The sequence below is a fragment of the Myotis daubentonii genome, chromosome 4, assembly GCF_963259705.1.
Source record: "Myotis daubentonii chromosome 4, mMyoDau2.1, whole genome shotgun sequence".
NCBI classification, from domain to species: domain Eukaryota; kingdom Metazoa; phylum Chordata; class Mammalia; order Chiroptera; family Vespertilionidae; genus Myotis; species Myotis daubentonii.
The window spans coordinates 111,431,347-111,451,263 of record NC_081843.1 but is presented as its reverse complement, the minus strand read 5'-3'; the positions used below and the strand labels follow the sequence as shown (position 1 = coordinate 111,451,263).

The 19,917-nt window shown below is 48.6% G+C and overlaps 2 protein-coding genes across 2 annotated transcripts in view; both read right to left on the bottom strand.

Moving 5' to 3' along the window:
* LMBRD2 (LMBR1 domain containing 2) overlaps positions 1-19,917 on the bottom strand; it is a 147,432-nt gene that overhangs the window by 54,909 nt on the left and 72,606 nt on the right. The gene's annotated exons all lie outside the window — the stretch shown is intronic.
* CAPSL (calcyphosine like) lies at positions 474-16,359 on the bottom strand. The gene is made up of 5 exons (XM_059691883.1): positions 16,150-16,359; positions 13,128-13,305; positions 12,626-12,835; positions 8,810-8,913; positions 474-1,119 (listed from the first exon to the last, which is right to left on the bottom strand). The coding sequence occupies exons 1-4, from the start codon at positions 16,284-16,286 to the stop codon at positions 8,812-8,814; spliced, it is 627 nt and encodes a 208-aa protein (XP_059547866.1). The 5' UTR covers positions 16,287-16,359; the 3' UTR covers positions 474-1,119; positions 8,810-8,811.

Sequence of the window (19,917 nt, the reverse complement as noted above, 5' to 3'; positions counted from 1 at the left end):
AACGGAGGTCTCTCTTAAGTTAGAGACCAACTCTCGGTGGCTGACACAGATCTTAGAGTCCAGAAGATCCGCAGGACTCAGTCCTGGACTAGGAAAAATGTTCTGATGCCACCGTGCAAGGCCTCTCAGAAGTGCTATTGCTCTCCTAACCGTACCTGGAAGTATTTGATGCTTCCTTTATACTTCTATGACTTAAAAGCTCCCCTGCAGCTCCAGAAAGCCTTCTGGGTTCCAGTAGGCACTTCCCTTTCCCCATGCCTCCTCCTCCATCCTCACGGCCTGATCCAGCAGGTGTGCCCACTCCCGGAGAGCCCAGCTTCCGACCTGGTGGGCCAGCTGGTCTCCCTACCTTCCTTTCCCACCTAATGCACTTCTGTCCCCTGTTCATGCACGTGTGGGAATTTTCTGAGTTTATAGCCCTGATTTAAAATATTAAAATAGCCCCAAAGTCATTAAGTTTTAGAGGAAAACCAACTTTATTCATAAAGTATTCACCAAGAGAAACATTAAAGCAAGCTCTGGAAATTTTACAGTGAGACATCCCTCCAATCCTTTCATTATCATCTCCTGCTATAGACTCCAAAGACGGTAAACCAGGTGAAGGTGTGGGGAGCAGCTATGGTTACACCTGTGAGAGGAAGAGCTATAACAAGAAGCGCATTAGTTCCCTAAGAACTACCTCCCAGCCCCACTACAAATGGTCATCTTCTTTCCTTCCTTCCTTCCTTCCTTTCTTCCTTCCTTTCTCCCTTCCTTCCTTCATTTCTTTCTTCCTTCCTTCTTCCGGTTCTTCCTTCTTTATTATTTAAAAACATATAAATATATCCTCAGGCATTTAAGGAAATGAACCTGCTCCAGGTAATTAAGTAAGATAACTGGAGATCTATTGCTTTTACAATTCCAGATGGTTCAGAAACTTTGGTTCACACCTTATTAAAATCTAGAGCATTGGACTTCTTTCAAACTCATCCCACTCTCCAAGAGTCCCTGATTTCCAAAGGAATTGACAGACAGAAGTCATAATCTCCAGGATTTTCTCATCATTAAAATGAAATAGGCGTCGGTGTCAATAGAAGCACTAACACCAGCGTAATAGTTCAAAAAGTCTTCTTTTGAAACCTGAGGGGGGTAAAAGGCAAGGGAAGAAGAAGGGAATGGCGTCAAAATATGGGAATCACAGTAGAGCATTTTACATTCTTCCTGAACTATTTCCTGTTGGGCTTGATTCGCCCCTGGCAGGTAAGCTGGGTCAGGTGAGTGGGGGCTGGCTTGCCTTCCCTCTAAGCGGGCTCTCAGAGGCGGGGCATCTGCAGGAGCCACCAAAGACCCGCCTGCCCACTGGCCAGCTGCAGCTCCCCCAGGGCCATCCCATGTTTGCATTCAGATAAAAATTACTATAATGAAGAGGTGAGCTCCTCAGGCACACTTTCGGCCACTCAAAGCCACTGCATGGCTGGTGGCTGATGTCTTGGAGAGAGCAGACATGGAACATTCCCATCTTCACAGGAGGCCCTGCAGGGCAGCCCTGCTCTGGAGCATACTTTCTGCGATCATACTGGTGCCTATTATTAATACTGTAGAGTATAGCAGTTACTAGCTAAGGGAACAGGTAGGGAAAGGAAGGGAGTCTAGACCACATGCCTCGGCAGGGACAGAACAGGAAAATGGGACACGTCTCAGGGTCCTTGGGCATTGAGGAGTACGTGACGTGATGCCTGGCATCCAACTGCAGGGCACAGGGACTAGCCTGTGGGAGTTGCTAGAAGGCAAACTCCCCCAACTTCTCAATTAGCCAGGATAAGTGTGAGTGCTTCATGGTGCTCCCCACGCCTCCTACAATGGGCAATGGAGTTAAGAGCAAAGACCCCAAGAGCAGGAGTCAGCCCTAGGCTCCATCTCTCTCTCCTTCACCTTAACCTCCCCTGTTGCTTAACACCAACCCATAGAGTAATACTGTTCCCCACGGGCCTGGAAGGGCCAACTCCAAACTCTCGGTCTTGTCTGTCATCACAAGGGTTTTGTGGGTAATTACAGTTTGTTCTTTTAAGAGCATGAGAGAGTACAATCTGAACAGGGCTTTATCATTTTCAGCGAAGAACTTTTATCACCTGTGACTGAAAGGTCACACAAAGAACATTTTTAAATGGTCCAAAAGCACCATCTGGGAGGCAAACTTTCAAAGAAGTGTGACATGTGTAACATGTTAGCTAGAAACTTTAAGGGTGTTTCATACAAACCTACATGAACTTTCTTATTGCATGAGTAGCTAATGTTTCAATATGTAAATTGAGGAAATTCTCTTAAATCAGAACCGTGTCAATGGTGAGGCACAGTTGAAACGGAAAACATGACAAGGTTGGCGTATAAACTAAACCAGTGGTTCTCAACCTTCCTAATGCTGTGACCCTTTAATACAGTTCCTCATGTTGTGGTGACCCCCAATTTCATTGTTACAAATTGAACATAATTAAAGCATAGTGATTAATCACAAAAACAATATGTAATTATATATGTGTTTTCCGATGGTCTTAGGCGACCCCTGTGAAAGGGTCATTCAACCCCCAAAGGGGTCGCGACCCACAGGTTGAGAACCTCTGAACTAAACTTAGTGGCTTAAAACTTCTCCATCTCTGGTTCCTAGAAATGATGTCCTAAATATTGCCATTAGGGATGAGTTCTTGTTTTTAATGCATGGGTAGCTTACCACTGAGAGCTATGTATAGCTGTTTAAAGAAAACATTTTTAAATTTATATGACAGATATCTTGGAAATTCTGTTTATCATGGTTTTTTCAGCATAATTGCTATTCAATTTCTATTTTCAAATACTACCAAGAGCCGGGCCAGAGTGACTCAGCTGGTTGAGCATCGTCTGTGCACTGAAAGGTTGCCAGTTCGATTCCCGATCAGGGCACATACCTGGGTTGCGGGGTTGATCCCTGGTCAGGGCGCATACAGAAGGCAATTGATATTTCTCTCCCACATAGATCTCTCTCTCTTTCTAAGCAGGTACTCGGATGAAGGTTAAAAAAAAAAATACTATCAAGATAAGATTTACATGTAGGAACGCCTCCCTATCTAGAAAGTAACTAGTGTTACAGTTATGCAAATAAAGCACTGTTGACTAAGAAGTGGCCTGGAACTGTTTTAAAGGGCATGTGGGAAATTTTTTATGAACAGCATACTAATTACATGTATATGCAACTAAATATCTCCATGTATCTGTAGAGCACATATGAATGTAATTAGGTATAGCCCATATAATTCTTTTCAAATTACTGAAAATGCCCCCCCCCCCCCCGCTTTTTTAGTATAGATGAAACAAAAGTAAATTTTCGCTCAGACTCTGTCTAAATGAGCTCAATTAGTGGAGCCTGAATTAATGGTAATTTACTATGCTCACTTTGCAGCTTCAAAGACAAGTAAATGGATGTTGAATGATATTGCTAAATGAGATTTTAGGCATGACTAAGTATGAAACTTGTGGGATGATGTTTGAATTCCCAGTTTCCTTGGAAATGAAAGGAATGACCTGGGTTTGCTAAGGCAATGCCCGACACTTGGTGATGGCCTACGTTCCTATAGCACTTTATCCCATCAGCCTGGAAACAGGCCGAGGCTCCCTAGGGCCCTGGGAGAAGCAGCCACTCGGCCACCTGGCATCTTCTCTCCCTTGAGGCCCCCGTGCTGAAGTCTCTCTCAGAGCACAGATTAGCATCAGTTCTGCAGGTGGCCTGAGCGTTTCTAGGAGACCAGCAACTCAGACCTTTCAAGTTCAAGATCAAGATGTTCCCAGAATCAACACCAGCCTCTGAGTGCCAAGCATTAAGGTCAGTAAAGAAAAAGTTACTCGAGTCTTGTAATGACAGGATCACCAACTAGACACTCAGATCTCGCTTCATTTCAGGGGCTTCAGCTCTGGGTCCTCATGAACTGACTACAGAGCTAGCGCAGGAGGAAGCAGGAGATGAAGGATAGTTCCATGGGCAGCGCCATGTAACGCTGGGTGGGACCCTTTGCACATTTGAGCTGCTTGTCCCTGGTCCAGTGCTGGAAGCAAGACCAGCAGCTGGAAGTCCCTGGTGCTCACATGAACTTTGGTGAAACAGAAATGACTGTTAATACTCCACAGAAATAATAAGTAAATACATTCCATTTGGGATGCGTGGGGAGAAGAATCTAGAACAAAAGAAATAGTCGATTACATGTTGAGATGGCCTTTCCCCATGCAGTATACCTTTCTGGTGGTTGCAAGCTCCTTTGTAGAAGCCTCGCCCGTGGCCGGCTGGCTGCTCATGTTTGCAGGGCGTTCCCTCCCGAAGAACACCTTCCACTCTGCACTGGCTTTGGCAGAGCAGGTGTGAGAACCAGACAAGCAGCCATGCTATTCTCAGAGAGGAAGAGCTGTTTCACCACAGCCTCTCACCGCACCCTGAGAGGGCAGAAAGGCCGCCGCTCACACAGGCTTCTCAAACCCCCATCAATCATCTGCTCAGCTTTCTCAACAGATTCCACCCGGCATCTGTTTTAGAACCCTTACTTTTAGGGGATTCGTTTCGTGGGGGCATTTTAATCACAATAAAAGAACTAGCTCTCTCCAGCAACATTGTGCAGTTTTCATATAAGCAACGTGGACAAGCAAAACTGTGCTTAGAGAGATTGGCTTTCAAAAGGATCAATTACACATAAATAACATTATTCGCAATCTATCAGATCCTGGCGCCTGTGTTTTTCCTGGAGCCAGAAACATTTCTAAAATTTGAAATGCTGTTGCCTCTTTCAACAAGGCCTTAATTTAAAAGAACAGCCCGTAATTTCCAGGAAAGCAAGTTTGATGACTAATCTTGAAAACTGGAATTTGTGAGGTTTTTCATTCTAAGCCCAAAAGAGATAAGCGTAAATCCAGAAAGGTATACTACTCAGAGGGTGTTAGTAGAATTTCGTGAAGGGGGAGGAGAGAAGGCACCCACACACCGTCCAAGAACACATTGGTTACATTAATCTCTCCACCTGATTAAACACCAGCAGAACGGACGTCATCCCTAGGCAGCCTGATGCGGGTTGAATCGTCACCCACTGTTCTTGCGGCTCAGTGAAGCATCCGCATTGGCCAAGAGACGTGAAGGGCCAACTGTCTGCCTCCAAGAATAGAGGGGGCTTTCCTTGCCTCGTCTTGGTAGATTTTCTGCCTTCAGCAAATGCCCTACCTCGTTCCTCAACACTCTGCCATGTGAAGGGCCTGCGCGGTCCTGGCTGCTGACGCTGAATGAGACTCAGAGAGGGGAGTTTCAGTACCCATGTTTCCGCCTCTCTGATCGCTTAACAACCATGGGCTGTGAGTTTGGTTTGAAAGCCAGTAGTTTTGTTTGCATTTATTCTAACTCAGTGATGGCGAACCTTTTGAGCTCGGCGTGTCAGCCTTTTGAAAAATCCTAACTTAACTCTAGTGCCGTGTCACCTATAGAAATTTTTTGATATTTGCAACCATAGTAAAACAAAGATTTATATATTTTTTAATATATTTTTATTGATTTCAGAGAGGAAGGGAAAGGAAGAGAGAGATAGAAACATCAATGATGAGAGGGAATCATTGATTGGCTGCCTCCTGCACACCCCCCACTGGGGACGGAGCTCGCAACCCAGGCATGTGCCCTAACCGGAATCGAACCCGGGACCCTTGAGTCCGCAGGCCAATGCTCTATCCACTGAGCCAAACCAGCTGGGGCAAGATTTATATTTTTGATATTTATTTTATATATTTAAATGCCATTTAACAAAGAACAATCAACCAAAAAAATGAGTTCGCGTGTCGCCTCCAACAGGCGTGTCATAGGTTCGCCATCACTGTTCTAGCTCATTGCTCTACTGCCAAGGATAGAACATGGCACATAGCAGAGGGTCAAGAAATACTTTCTGATGGGATGTATTTTCAACCTAAAACCATGATGCGTGCAAAGTCAATCTGCAGCCTACGTAGAGGGGCCCAGCCCAACATGACCCCCACACATGCCATCAAGTCACAAAGAACAGCACACCATCCTCCAAAGTGCTACCAGGGTCTGGGAAGAAATCCTATCCAGGTTTGAATGTCTGTGTTAAGGTCAGCCCCTCGGACTGGCTGGAAGAATTCTGCCTCAGTCTGCAACTCATCCCAGTGGGTCTTAGATTTCCCATTTGCGTTATGAATGGAATCCCAGCGGATGTGAAGCAGAGGCTGAGTCAGGGTCCCCTCCATTCTTGCCTAGGTTTGCCTTTGGGGGAGTTAGAACCCAGATTCAGCATGATATTAGTGGCTTGTTCTGACCAAACCCGACTCTCAGAATTTTTTCATACATTGTTCCTGTTTCATAAAAAGCTGCTAATTTCTTCCTCTTTTCTTCTTTGTTTAATTCCTATTTGGGGTCCAGGCCCAAAAGGTAAGGTTTTCAAAAGGGTTGCTTAGGAAACTTCCTTGTGTTGTATCTTCTGACCCAAGTGCTTACGTTTTAAATTGATAACGGAGTGATGTTTAAATTGTGTAAGTTAAATGAACCAAAAATAGATCCAAAAGTATTAACAAATGATTTTTAATGACCTTTCTCTGTTCCTCCCACTAGGCCAGAAATCACAGATGAGACTCAGAATAGGAGAGGCGTGATCCTTGCCTGTAATCTTGCTACGGAGGGCGAGAGGCCTTTGGTGAATCCTAGCTCGTGGGCTCAGACCAAATCTGCTAGAGGGGCGGTGACTGAATGTGACCAAATGCACTGTGAGGCACGGGTTATCTAAGATCTGAGAGCTCTGCCCTGGGCCCCAATTAGACAGGAAGCACAGTACACGGGGGAAGACGAAGCTGATAGCTGCAGCCCAGTCCTTGTTCGGAATCACATGCTAACTCTATGGCCCAGTTAAGCGGAGCCATGAGTCATACCCAGAATCAAAGACAGAAATCTATCTAGAGCAGTAGGCTTGAAATCCACCGTGTCCAGGAAACTGGGGACCTGGCTGTAGCCACAATCTGCATAGTGCAGGCTCCACAGAACATGGGTATCTCTTCTACACATTTCTTTGTCATTTCTTCCAGATTTCTACATCATTTCTATATCCTCCCTCATGACACTTGGCATCTTCTGACCTGCCAGCCTCGATAGAAGCCTAGATAATCAATCCAATGGAAACCCAGACTTGTGTAATTAATTCCAGGGAAAGAGGAATTGTAGAGAAGTTAAATTACAGTTAACTACTTAATATCTTTGTTTCTGCCCTAGAACATGCTGTTGGCATGGGAGAAACAGTGGGATGAACTTGAACTCAACTATAATCCTAGTTTTGAGCTGATGTTTAATCACTTGGAGCCATGAGGCTGTACCCAAGGCCCTGGTCCCCAGTTCATACATTTAGAGCTTCCAGGCGGTTCTTATCCTCAACAAAGATGTCCCTCTTGCAGCCTGTGATGAGGGTGAGAGTTTAGCTTCTCAACAACAAACAAAGTCATTGAAGGTGTCTCCCTTAATACCTGCTATAATTCACCTCTGAAAACATCTACTTCCACCATTTTTAGGTCAATGTATATCCTGACCTCAACTTCCAAGTCTGAGAAATAAAAAGTAAACAAGTGAACTGATACAAAGCATGGCGGTTATGTTCAGACCCTCAATCCAGAGTCACTTACAGATATAAGATCTTAAAAAATACCATTGTCCCGATCCATGTCCCCAAACCAGGGAAAGAGGAGAGAGAAGGGGGGAGGGCGGGAGGGGGCGTGTCCCCGAGGAAAAAGATAGACTGGTCACTACGCCCAGCACTGTAGCCAGAGGGCTGGCGAGTGCTTATCTCTGGCCCAGACACAGAACACAGCGCGAGGGCTGTAGCTCAGCATCTACTTCCCAGGAGCTGAGGCTGCCTGTGCGCAGAGGACTTCCCCGGGGAGCTGCTGGCACATGAACGACAGGCATGGAGCCGGGAGGAGAATGCTTTGAGCCATGAAGCGTCAGGAGGGACAGTCTGCTTTGGAGCATGGCTGTGACCTTAGTCTGTGTCACACTGACCTCCCTGTGCTGGTGGGAAAGTCAACGCTGTTGACCAACAGCAAGGAGAGGAGGGAGGAACAGTCCTCCAGGCGAAGGCTCGCTGACATGGTCTGCGTGCTCACAGGATGACACATCCCCACCGTGGAGAGCACAGCCCAGCCTCAAACTTCAACCACAGAAGCACTGAGAACAGTCCTGGCCCTGCTGCTCAGGGAAACGGCCCCCCGCCTCACACCAGCCTCTACAATGACCCCAAAATGTCATTTTAAATCCACTCCCCTAACCAAAGCTTCCCTAAACTGTGGTCAGAGAAGCAAGATTTGGTTATAGAATTGAGGGCAAAGCATGGTCTCCTTCTGGTCCCCAAATTGGGACTGAAGCACTTAAACATGGACAGTCATAAAAACAGGAATCCTCCACCTAGAAATGAACCGTCTAAAAGGAGGTGAAGATAGGCTGTGGGTGCCTGGGTGGGGTTATAGTTAAAATATTTCCATTTTTATCACTGGCCAAGGAAGACACTTCATGTTGTTTGGTGTCATACCAATCATATCAGCCAGGCTCTAAGAGTTTTTCAGGTTTGATTTCAACTCATTTCTACTTTAGAGCTAAGGAAACAAGCTCAGAGAAGTTAAATTACAGTTAACTACTTAATGTCTTTGTTTCTGCCCTAGGACACGCTGTTGGCATGGGAGAAACAGTGGGATGAACTTGAACTCAACTATAATCCTAGTTCTGAGCTGATGTTTAATCACTTGGAGCCATGAGGCTGTACCCAAGGCCCTGGCCCCCAGTTCATACATTTAGAGCTTCCAGGCGGTTCTCATCATGATGATGAAATACACATCGGTGTCGATGGACGCGCTCACCCCTGCGTAGTAGTTCATAAACTCCTCGGGGGTCACCTGCAGGAGAGAGTTAGAAACAGAAAGGAAACTTTGCTTCTGGCCGGCTCAGCGGGGCCCACCTCCAGGACCTGCCAATGAAAAGGATCTTTCAATCGAGGGAGCTGAGGAGCGGGTCTAAGACGCTAAGAACAAAGTGACGTGAAGGGCGGTGGGTGTGGGAGGCATGGGGGAGAGAGGAAGAAAGGCTTGCAAATGTTCAGATCCGTGGCCTGAATGGAAAGTGAGATCCGGTTCTCTCTTTCTGTGCGAGCAGAAGCCCGTCTGTTCAGATAAGTGAGCCTGAAACTCAGAATAAGAATCAAGAGTGTTTAACTGCAGTTGATACTTTCTCTCTGTGACACACCAAAACAACCCCTCAGGCCCTTGTTTCAGAGCGAGTAATGTTTTACCTTTCAAAACGTGGAGTTCTGTCCTGTGGGGAAAGAAACCATTTCGAGTTAACCATGGTTAGAAAATTCATAAAATATGTTCGGGTTATCTACATACACTCTGTAACATCCTTACGGTATTTAAAATTATGAGAAAAAATTTCTATAGGAGATAGACTCATAGTCCCTCAAAGGCCAATGTCATCCTTACAGAGTTTCAAAAATACTTACAATGAATATAACATTCATACATGGACACTTCAAAACCTTGATATTTAAAAAATCAGAAGTGAAAGTCTTCCCCCAGTCAGGGTAGGGTTGAGGGGGAGAGTCGGGTGAGGACGGACGCTTCACACATCATTTGGTGGCTTCTGTGCCTCCACCCAAATGGCTTCTGGCACCAGGCTGCCCGAGAGTGGAGGGTGGGGTGTGGCTGCAAGACCTATGACATCATTCCGTGACTGCGGCAAACCCCAGTGACTTCATGCTACGTGACAGCTGAGCCTAAGTTATTAAAAGCTCACCAAGTTGAGCATCAATCTTGGCTAAGGAGTGCACTAACTTTCTTGTGTGATTCTAAATTCTTATTTGGATACCAACTATATTTTTTAAGCATAACTGAGAACACTGGCTTCAAGGACAGCTATAACTTCACCATAAGAAGTCTTAGTGTGGAAAACAACTCAATTTGAAAATGATGAATTAGGGGCTAATTGTTCTCTTTATAAAAGAATTTACCCTGGAGTTCCTTGACCTCGACAGGTCCTTGTGTGTTTAAAATATGACTCAACGCACAAAAGTTTAAATCACACCTCACTTTTCGGACACATTTTCATTCTGTCTAGTCAATCCCTGCAAAGCCCTTAACACAATGCCCCGTAGATAACAAGTGCTCAACAAATGGCGCCCTGACCCATAATTATGCTAAATGAGATTAGTGTGTGCATTACAGTCAGCAATTAAACACAGGCACTTCTGAATCTTTTAGAGGCAAGAATCTCAAACATGAATGTGAATAAGAGTTATCTGGGGCACTTATCACAACTGTCAATCCTTGCTTGAGCTCCACCACGGCCCCCCCGCCCCCAAAAATATCAGATTCTGTCGTTTATGCCATGCAGCCAGCAATTTGCATCATTAATAAAATAAGTAAATGAAATAAAAAGAATGATGACCATGCACAGTCAGAATGGAATAGCAACACAGAGTCTGTGACGGTCAGGTGACAGTGAGTGCTGGGACTGCTACAAACCCCAGTGACCTTTCTGAGCTTACCATGCACGCTAAGGCCAATGTCAAAAGGGAGAGAGGGGCGGGAACTCGAATCAGCTGAATCACAACTGGCTGCGCTGACTGGGTTAGAGCCGAGGGCAGCGAGGTTTCCCGTGGCAACGAGGAGGAACCACCTGCAGAAGGGAGGCGAGCACCCCCGGATCCAGGTGGCGTTGGGCTAATTTGGGGAAACGGCAGTTGACTATTTTTCCACAGATCAAAGAGCAGCGATATTAGAAGAAAACAGAGTTCTGCTATCTCTGTCCCCAAGCATTTGCTCTATGGAATCTGGGACACGCCCCTCCCCCCCTTGTTTTAATCTCCCCCTGCAATCCCCTGAGTCTAACGTGGAGGACACGTCTCTGTCCCCGGCAGGAAGATGCCAGTAGAAAGACAAGAACGTGCTCGCTCCTATCCCACTCACCCCTGCTAACTGGACTCCCCAGGAGGCTTCGTGGAAAAGGTTGGGGAAAGTCCCTTCGAAGGGCAGGCTAGTTTCCCCTTCCTATCACCGCCATCTCTTCTTCCCGCCCACTGTCCCACTAATCCTTCTTGTGTGGCACAGGGGTTGGGGTGGCCTCCCCAGGGGTCCGCCCCACTGACTATCAACCCAGGAGAGAATGCCCTTCCCCATCACCATGGCCTTCCAGACACCTAAGAGCAGAGCTGGTTCTGGGTCCCAAAGCCCATTGATGGCTGTGGATAAGACTCATGGCGTTTTGGTCTCAGTCTTAACATAATTATAAAGATGTAATTCCTGCCCAGCCAGTGTTGCTCAGCGGTTGAGCATCGACCCAGGAACCAGGAGGTCAGGGTTTGATTCCTGGTTCAGGGCACATGCCTAAGTTGTGGGTTCGATCCCCAGAAGGGGGTGTGCAGGAGGCAGTCCATGGATGCTGTTTCTCTCTCATCGATGTCTCTGTCTCTCTCTCTCTCCCTCTCTTTCTTCCTCTCTCTCTACAAATCAATTTAAAAATTAAAAAAAAGAAAAGCGATAAGTGCTGAACCTTCCAAGCTATGCATTTGTAACTTGAAAACAGGAGTGAATGGAGAGGGGGTGGTTGCTTTTTTTTGTCTCTCTTCTCTCTCTCTCTCTCTCTCTCTCTCTCTCTCTCATTTTTATTGAATGCATTAGGGCAATGTTTGTTTATAATATAGGTTTCAGGTATACAATTCTCCAACACATCATCTGTATATTGTATTGTGTGTTCACCAACTCAAGTCAAATCTCCTTCCATCACCATTTATCAGCCCTTTACCCTCTTCTACCTCCCCCCACCCCTCTTTCCCTCTGGTACTCATCGTATTGTTGTCTGTGTCTATGAGTTTTGTTTTTGTTTGTTGTTGTTTTTTGGCTTAATTCCTTCACCTTTTTCACCCACCCTCCTCACCCTCTTCCCCCTGGCAGCTGTCAGTCTGTTCTCTGTATCTATGAGTCTGTTTCCATTTTGTTTGTTAGTTTTTTTGTTAATTAGATTCCACATAGGAGTGAAATCATGTGGCGCTTATCCTTCTCTGACGGGCTTAGCTTGACGTTTACTGTGCTTTAGAAATGCAAGCTAATTACAAAGTCTACTGAAGATGAAATCAGAATAAATGCTGGCATTCCTTTCGCTAAAGCTTCCCTTAAATGCCATTTCCGCAGAGCAAAGTGTGACGACAAATGAGAATGTGTGTAAAACAGCAGTGTCCTGAAAAGCCCTGTAAAAAGCCCAAAATATTGAATTATGGTCTCATTAAATATGTTTTTATAGTCTAGTTTGTTGGAAAGTGTCTAGCTGTGTGTAGCACATATGGTAACATGAAATGGAATGTTTACTCCAAATACCCCATTCTCCTGTTGATGGGTAACTAGCTGTGGACAGATCCCCTACTGATATATGTACACACACACACACACACACTTCTTATTACTGTAGTCTTCAACTTTCTAGGTAGTCACTAAGGATGTGTTTTACTTCTATTTACAGCATCTGTAACATAAGTATTTTTAAGGCTTTAAGCCTACTTCCTATATATTTACAATTCCAAATTAGACAGAAGAAATTCCACTTGGATTACGCACTTACCAATCCATCTTTGTCATAGGGGGAATCAAAGTTATCCAGAAATTTCCGGAACACTTGTTCCTCAGACCAGTCTCCATTCTGGTACTTGGGATGGTGTTTCACGTTGTACACCCCCCGGAGGTCTTCAATGGTTATGACGCCGTCTCCAGTCTTGTCTAACTTGCGGAACGCTTGCATAATCACCTCTCTTCTGGCTCTGGACATTGGGGGCTGGGTAAATAGAAAAGGCACACACAGACACACACAACCAGATGAGCTCTTTTGTACCCCACGTGATAAACTATCTATTCCTCTCCATGATGTGTAATTAGAGGAATTAATTAGCTGTGTGCCATGACATGGTTTGCACATGAACGCCCCCAGGTCCCTAAGTCTGCTCTGCCTCTCCCGCCCATCACCTTCACAGAGCACTCCCCGCTTCTAAAAACAAAACCTCCTGATGGCCAACCCAGACCACATGGAAGTCACACTCGCCAGACCCACTGGCTCCTGGGCCACTTACTCTCAAGGTGAGCAGAAACTCGTTGAAGTCTATTGTTCCATTTCCATCTTTATCAAACCTCCGGAAAAGCTCCTCTGCCTCCTCCTTTTCCATGACCACCGCGTAGTCATTTAACCCTTTCACGAATTCTTTGAAATCAAGAGTTCGGTTATTATTGTCATCCATGATTCGAAACACTCTGAAGAAAATACACACACACAATTTTTTCAAAAGTCACAGAGCACAAGACTTATAAAGAAAACCACTCTCAGGGCTTTTCAAGGTAAAATACAGAAGTCTTCAGTTCTTCCCCATGCCCTCCTCCTGAACCTGGCCAACCTATTCCCAGCATTTCATAAAAGAAAAAAAAAATGTACTTTGGGGGGAAATGTACTGTGTAATTCCAAGTAAATGACATTCTGGCAAAACTATAAAAACAGTCAAAAGATGGGGGAGGCAACAAAATGGGTGAAACATGGGGGATTTTACAATGAAACCGCTCTGTGTGGCTTATGGTGGTGGATACATGACATTACGCATTTACTAAAGCCCATGAAAATGCACAATACAAAGAGTAATCGGCCCTAATCGGTTTGGCTCAGTGGATAGAGTGTCGGCCTGCAGACTGAAGGATCCCAGGTTCGATTCTGGTCAAGGGCACATCCCCAGTAAGGGGGTGTGCAGGAGGCAGCTGATCGATGTTTCTCTCTCATCGATGTTTCTGACTCTCTATCCCTCTTCCTTCCTCTCTATAAAAAAATCAATAAAATATATTTTAAAAAAGAGTAATCAGTAATGTATATGGCTTTTTAAAAAATACTTAGGAGGCCAGGGGATCCCAGATGATGACCAGTGAATCTGACTGCACTATAAAGGTTTGAGACAAGCTCACTGAAGGGCGGGTGGGTGAGGGGCTGACTTAACCAACTTTGGAACTGAATCGAGTCGGTAAGACTACGGGGGCAAGGAGCTGCACACAGCCCTCCCCTCTGCTGATAAAGGCACTTCCCATGGAGATGAGCTAATGACTGGGCCCTGCTGTTCGGGTGTATTGGAATTGAACAATTAAGTAAATGGATGGCAGATGCGGGGAGCCAGGTTTCTCACTGTGGGAAAGGGCATGAATCGATAAGCTAGGGGAGGAGGCCAGAATGATCTGATTCACCTGGTAATAGGTTAGAGTTGGAGACATCCGTATGAGCTCCAGTTTAGTTTGACATAAGCACCGATGATTACATATAACAACATTTATAGAAATATAGATAAATAGATAAATATACACACTTATATTTCCTTGTTCTGTCAGCTCAGAGGACCTAGAAGTGACACGCCAGCAACAAGAAGCACCTCTGGAGCCTAGAGCTTGGTGCCTAATACCAGTCTCCAATAACCGGAAGTGGGCTTCTTAGAGAAATTGCTGACTCGAAGACGGGGGCAGAATATATGTGAGATGAGCTTTAGTATCTCGTACCCGAAAGTAAGAAAGTGCCCCAAACAAACACACAAAACCCTACATAGATGGGGATACGTCAATGGGGCCCAGGGCCAACAGAAAGAACTCCTAAGATAAAACTAGAATAATCTGAGCAATAAAATAAAGTGGTGTTGGGTTGTAACCTAAAGTATGAAATAAATACCCATGAGTCCATATTGGTGTAAGCAAATGGTTGAATAAATAAATGTGGGGGAAGAGACAGCTTGCTCTTAAGGAAGAATTCCAAATGGATTCTGTTCACGCTCTGCCCTCGAGGAGGAAAAGCATAGTCCCCTCTGCCTACATTTAGGGGCTTCACATAGAGATTTCCTCCCAAAGAACGCCATAGGCAGAGGGAGGGGGAGCCGGACAGACACTGTCTCAGGCAGGTGATCCAGGCCAACACCAATAGTGAGAAATCAGGTTGACACTGTGCATCCTTGAGAGGATACTGTGGTCCCAGACAACCGTAACCCCGTCTAATCGTGAGGGGAAAGGGGGAGGGACCCCCACTTGAGTTGAGGAAAGATTCAGGGAAGGGCAAGACCAGTAAAGGGGAGGGGGCAGAGGGCACAGCCCAGCAAAAGGCCAAGGACGAGATAGTGCCTGTTCACAGTAGACTGGCTCTCTCTCAGTGGAGGGGCTGGTAGGGTGTGGGGTGGGGACGGCGGTGGCAGCAGGAGGGACTGGACTGGATGGCCCAGGAGAGGAAGAGGGGGTGGTGGCCCTGAGGGGTCTGTGCCAAGGACAATGAGGTGGACCCAGGATGAGAGATGCCAAGGTCGAAGTGATATGACATGGAAGGGAAGTGGGCGGGGCTTCCCATTGGACTGTGACAGCCCTGCCACCGGGTCCCTATGCCCACAGCCTGGGCTTAGGTGAGAAAGTGGGACTGTTGAAAATGACACTCCCGGCGCTCAGCACCTGTGGGAAGTGAAGCCTCCCACAGCCTCCAGGTGTGGATCCCTGTGTAGTGACTCTTGGCCTCCTAGTCCAAACTCCTCATGAGCCCTGGAAGAGCCTCATGCCCACGGGAGTCCCCGTGAGTCACCTGTGAGTCCCCGGATGTACACAATGCCCAGGGTGGGCACCAATCAGGGGGGCTTACAATCCTTCCCGAGGGGCTTCCCAGTCCCAGGGACTCCTCGCTCTAGCAGAGGGCCGAGACCAGGCCCTACCGAGCTGGGGCCCCCCTGGTGCTGAGCTGAAACCATCCCACGGGCGATTTCAGGGCCCGGGCAAGTGAGCGAGACAGGACCGCCTGAGAGCGAAACCACATTCTCCAGCCATGTCTCAGTCACTGCCCTCCCCCTCCTCCAAGCCCCTGTGGTCGCAGCTTCTGGAGCCGCTCCCTGTGCCGCACTTTCTCAGCGCAGACACGGGCCCTGCCGAGTCTGGGACTAAGAACCAAACATGGTCCAAGGGATCGGTTCTCCCACCCTTGGCATTGACGATGCGGGAACCGAGAGCCCAGGAGGAAGAGGCGTGCTCAAGGCCACACCGGTGTCCGCCCCGCCCGGCGTGTCCTGCCTTTCTCCTCCATGTCCCGCCACCCGGGCCCGGTCCTACCTGCCAAGTCCTTTGATGCCCGCGGAGCCCCGGGCCAGGCACTGCAGCCGGAGCCGCTCAATGGGGTCGGTGGCTGTGGTGAGCTTTTTCTTGGCCTGGACCGCCATCTCTCGGTCGTGGCGCGCTGTCCCCGCCATCTGAGAGGGAAGCCACAGCCCATCAGCAGAGCGCTGGCCTTGTCACCTGCCTCTGGCTGGACATTTATCTCACTCACTTCCCAAGGACACCCTCAAACCTCCCAGATTTCCCAGGCTTAGGTGTGCCTGTCACCTTCTTACTTACTTCTCTGGTCCTGAGGAATCTGATTTCTCCAACCTGGACAATAGCTTCAAACATGCGGCCATTCCTCCGTATGTTTTCACCTTTCTGAGCTCTCTGCCACCCCTTCCCCCATCCCACCCCCCCCCCCCCCCCCCCCGCCATCACATGCAGCCCTTTTCTCTCAACTCTTTTTGAGCCAACCTTCTATGCTGTATGCTTTTTTGTTGTTGTTGTTAATCCTCACCCAAGGACATTTTCCCATTTAGTTTTAGAGAGAGTGGAAGGGAGGGGGAGAGACAGAGAATCACTGAGGTGAGAGAAACACATTGATTGGTTGCCTCCCAGAGGCGCCCTGACCAGGGCTGGGGATCCAGCCTGCAACCGAGGTACGTGCCCTTGACCAGAATTGAACCCAGGACCCTTCAGTCTGGGGGCCGATGCTCTATGCACCAAGCCAAACTTTCTAGAGCTATGCTTTATTCTTTTCCTTAGAATTCTCCATTTTTCCTTTGACTCCACATCTAATTTTCTCCTTTTTGGTCCAACCGTTCATTGTTGTTGCTTCTGCCTCCACTGAGATTCTCAACACTGATTCCTCCAGCAACTTGTATGTCTTCCTTGATTAACAGGTTAGTGTCCATTTAACACCTGACTGGGTTCTCAGGACAGAAACAAGGTAAATAGACACCATCTCTCTCCAGACAAACAGATTTATCTCTTTTTTCTCCTGTTTTGCTTGTTTTAAACATGCAGAAGTGGGAGGGAGGGTGGGTGTGGCGCAGCTGCAGCTCTTTGGGGTCCCTGAGCGATGCACAGAGTCCTCAGGTGGGCCTGGGTTCTGAGAACCCCCACGACAGTGCAAACCCCGGGGCTGGGAGCCTGGAGACCCGGGTTCTAGTTCTGAGTCGTGCACGACGGCACCAGGCAGCAGGGCAGGAGTCTGTCCCAAAACGTACCACCGAGATCACAGCGCTGCACACAGCTTCCCTGACTGCAGAAAACCCTGTCCGAGCACCTGGGAGTCTGCGTGGTCACAACAGAGCCCACCCAGCCAGGCCCTGCCAGGCCCGAAGAGGCTGACCATCCGATGCACGCGGCCGCAGCGCCCCCTGGTGCTGGCATCGCGTCTGCGCATCCCCGGGGCCAGGCGCTCTGTGGGTCCATTGCTTCAACAAGTGTCTGCAAAGGCTCAGGGCGTGCAGCGCCCGGTGCTGGGGCGGGAAAGAGGCCGTGAGGGACGGTGCCCAGGGCCTGCAGGAGGGGGGGCGCCACCCACTACTGAGCTGCAACACGTGGGACCAGGGCGCCACCCACTACTGAGCTGCAACACGGGGGGCTTTCTGAAGCCTCCTCAGAGGAGAGGCCTGCCTTCATCCTAAGAAAGGGGGCAGCTCTTCGGGCTGGGGTCCTGGGGAAGGAGGAAGGAGGGGCAATGTATATTCCCGAGCGCAGGGGGCAGTGATGAGAAAATAGCAGGATGCAGGCGTGTGAGTGGGACTGGAAAGTTGGGGGGTGGGGTCCTGGGCGAGAGAGAGTCGTGGAGATGGGGAGCAGATGTAGGGAGGGGAGGTGGGAAGGGGAACTGGAGACAGGGGGCCCTGGGCAGATCACACGGAGCCTGGGCACCAGGTCGGGAGTTTGGGGTCCGTGCTGAGAGATCTTGCTGGTGGCTCCCCACTCCCACCCCCACCCCGCACCCCCACCCCGTGGCCGGTGCACAGGGACAGTCACGGAGCGATGCAATGCAGAGGCCTGGAGAGGGCGGCACAGGCTGGTGGGGGCACCAGCAGCACAGCCCAAGCACCCTTTGTGGCATCGCACCAGGTCTTCTTCGTCCCGCGGTCCTGGGCGCAGCTGCCTGCACTATCAACGCCCGCTGCCTGGTGTGGAGAAGCACTGTGGGCCATGGAAATCTGACAGTTCGTGGAGGCTTGTCTTCCTGACTCAGCAGAGTCCATGGGAGTCCTCTTGCTGAATTCAGGGACAGGATACTGACTGGGAGAGGGGGAACCACTCAAGCTCCAGGCTGCACTTTATTGGGTTGTCTTTGGTGCCTCCTAGTGGCAATGAACTGAATTACATATTCTAATCTCTGCCTGCCTCCCTCCGCCCCCAAGGCTGGGTTGAGTCTACACTGCAGCCAACAACCTGCAACACAGAGGATGGTCTTAGGGCCAAAGAGGGCGCCCCCCAGGCATCCATAAAGGGAAAGCACCCCAAATCCTCTCTGATGCAAAATCCAAAGGAAACCTCGCACTCCGCCCTCTGAAGAACACCCCTACTTTGGTTTCTCTGACACTACAGCCCAGTTTTCCTCTCTCAGGAAAAGACAGGTGGTTGCATGAAGGCGCTGAAGCAGGTGTGGTGAGTTCAGAGGAGGGTTGGTTTGTGTAAGGGCAGGGGGGCACAATTAGGAATCAGGAAGGCACTGCAAGCACGTGGATGCGGGAGGGAGCCAGGTGAGTCCTGTCCACCCAGTGAGGAGGGAGAGCAGGCTCACCTGGCTGGGCAGGGAGGTCCCTGAGCAGCCCTTTGCAGGCCCTGCTTGGGGTGCTGAGATAGACGGGGGCCAGCGTGCACTGGGAGGAAGTGCCCTACTGAACAGATGACATAGCCCCGCCTGTGAGAACTACCTGCAGAGCAGGCCAGTCTCCCCAAGGCCTCCCCCGCCTGGAAGCCATGGAGCCCATTCCCCCACAGCCAGGCCTTGCAATGCCTTCCCTTCACATTTTTAGGCAGCACCTGTGCCATTGCATTAGCCATTTCAATAGCAGGGGCCTGGAGTTGCTGTAGTAGCACCATGTGATCTCAGAAAACATTCTGCTCTTTAGAGAGAAGAGAGGAGAACGCCAATGTAAAGAGCAGGTAGCTACTGATCGCACTTGTCAGGCCTCACACCGGTCCCCCGCAGCAGGAAATGTATTTGCTGCAAATGAAGTTCACATCCAAGTCAGCACGATTCCCGCCTCTGCTAGCTCCGCCCTGACCTGCGCATAGGGCCCGTCCCGGGGGGACGCCCAGACCTGCGGGGCTTTCCTCTTTCTGTCTCTACTTGGGACCTGGCTGTGGGACTGAAATGTTGACTCAGACTCAGTGGAGTTTGTTGTACTTGAAGGCAATGGCTGCCACCTCTTCTGACTCAGTTCGTTCAGTAAGTTAGCTATTACTACACGGTCGGTGATGAAAACTGGGGGATCCGTAAGGAGTTTCCCCTGAGACAGGGCCCCTCTGGAGTAAGTATTCGGACCCAGTGCTCAGCGTGGCCCGGCAGGCGGCGAGGATGTCCCGGTTCCGAGTCGGAGAGGAGAGACTTAGTTTGAAAAGAGGGCCGGTTTCTGCTGTAGAAAACTGGAACCCCCAAAGAGATCTACGGACAGGTGTGCGTCAGTGTCCACATGATAGTTCCTCCATCGAGCCCCCTGTTTTCACTGTCATCCGCTAATTAGTAATATCAGTCAGTAATACCAATAATAAAAAACAGCAAACGGGAGGCCAGACGTTCTAAGC

Excerpts from the sequence above, each read along its gene's own strand:
- CAPSL (XM_059691883.1), bottom strand. The coding sequence starts at position 16,286 with ATGGCGGGGACAGCGCGCCACGACCGAGAGATGGCGGTCCAGGCCAAG. Across the intron at positions 13,306-16,149 it reads GGCATCAAAGGACTTGGCAG|AGTGTTTCGAATCATGGATG; the intron begins GTAGGACCGGGC and ends TATTTTCTTCAG. Across the intron at positions 8,914-12,625 it reads CCTATGACAAAGATGGATTG|GTGACCCCCGAGGAGTTTAT; the intron begins GTAAGTGCGTAA and ends TCTCTCCTGCAG.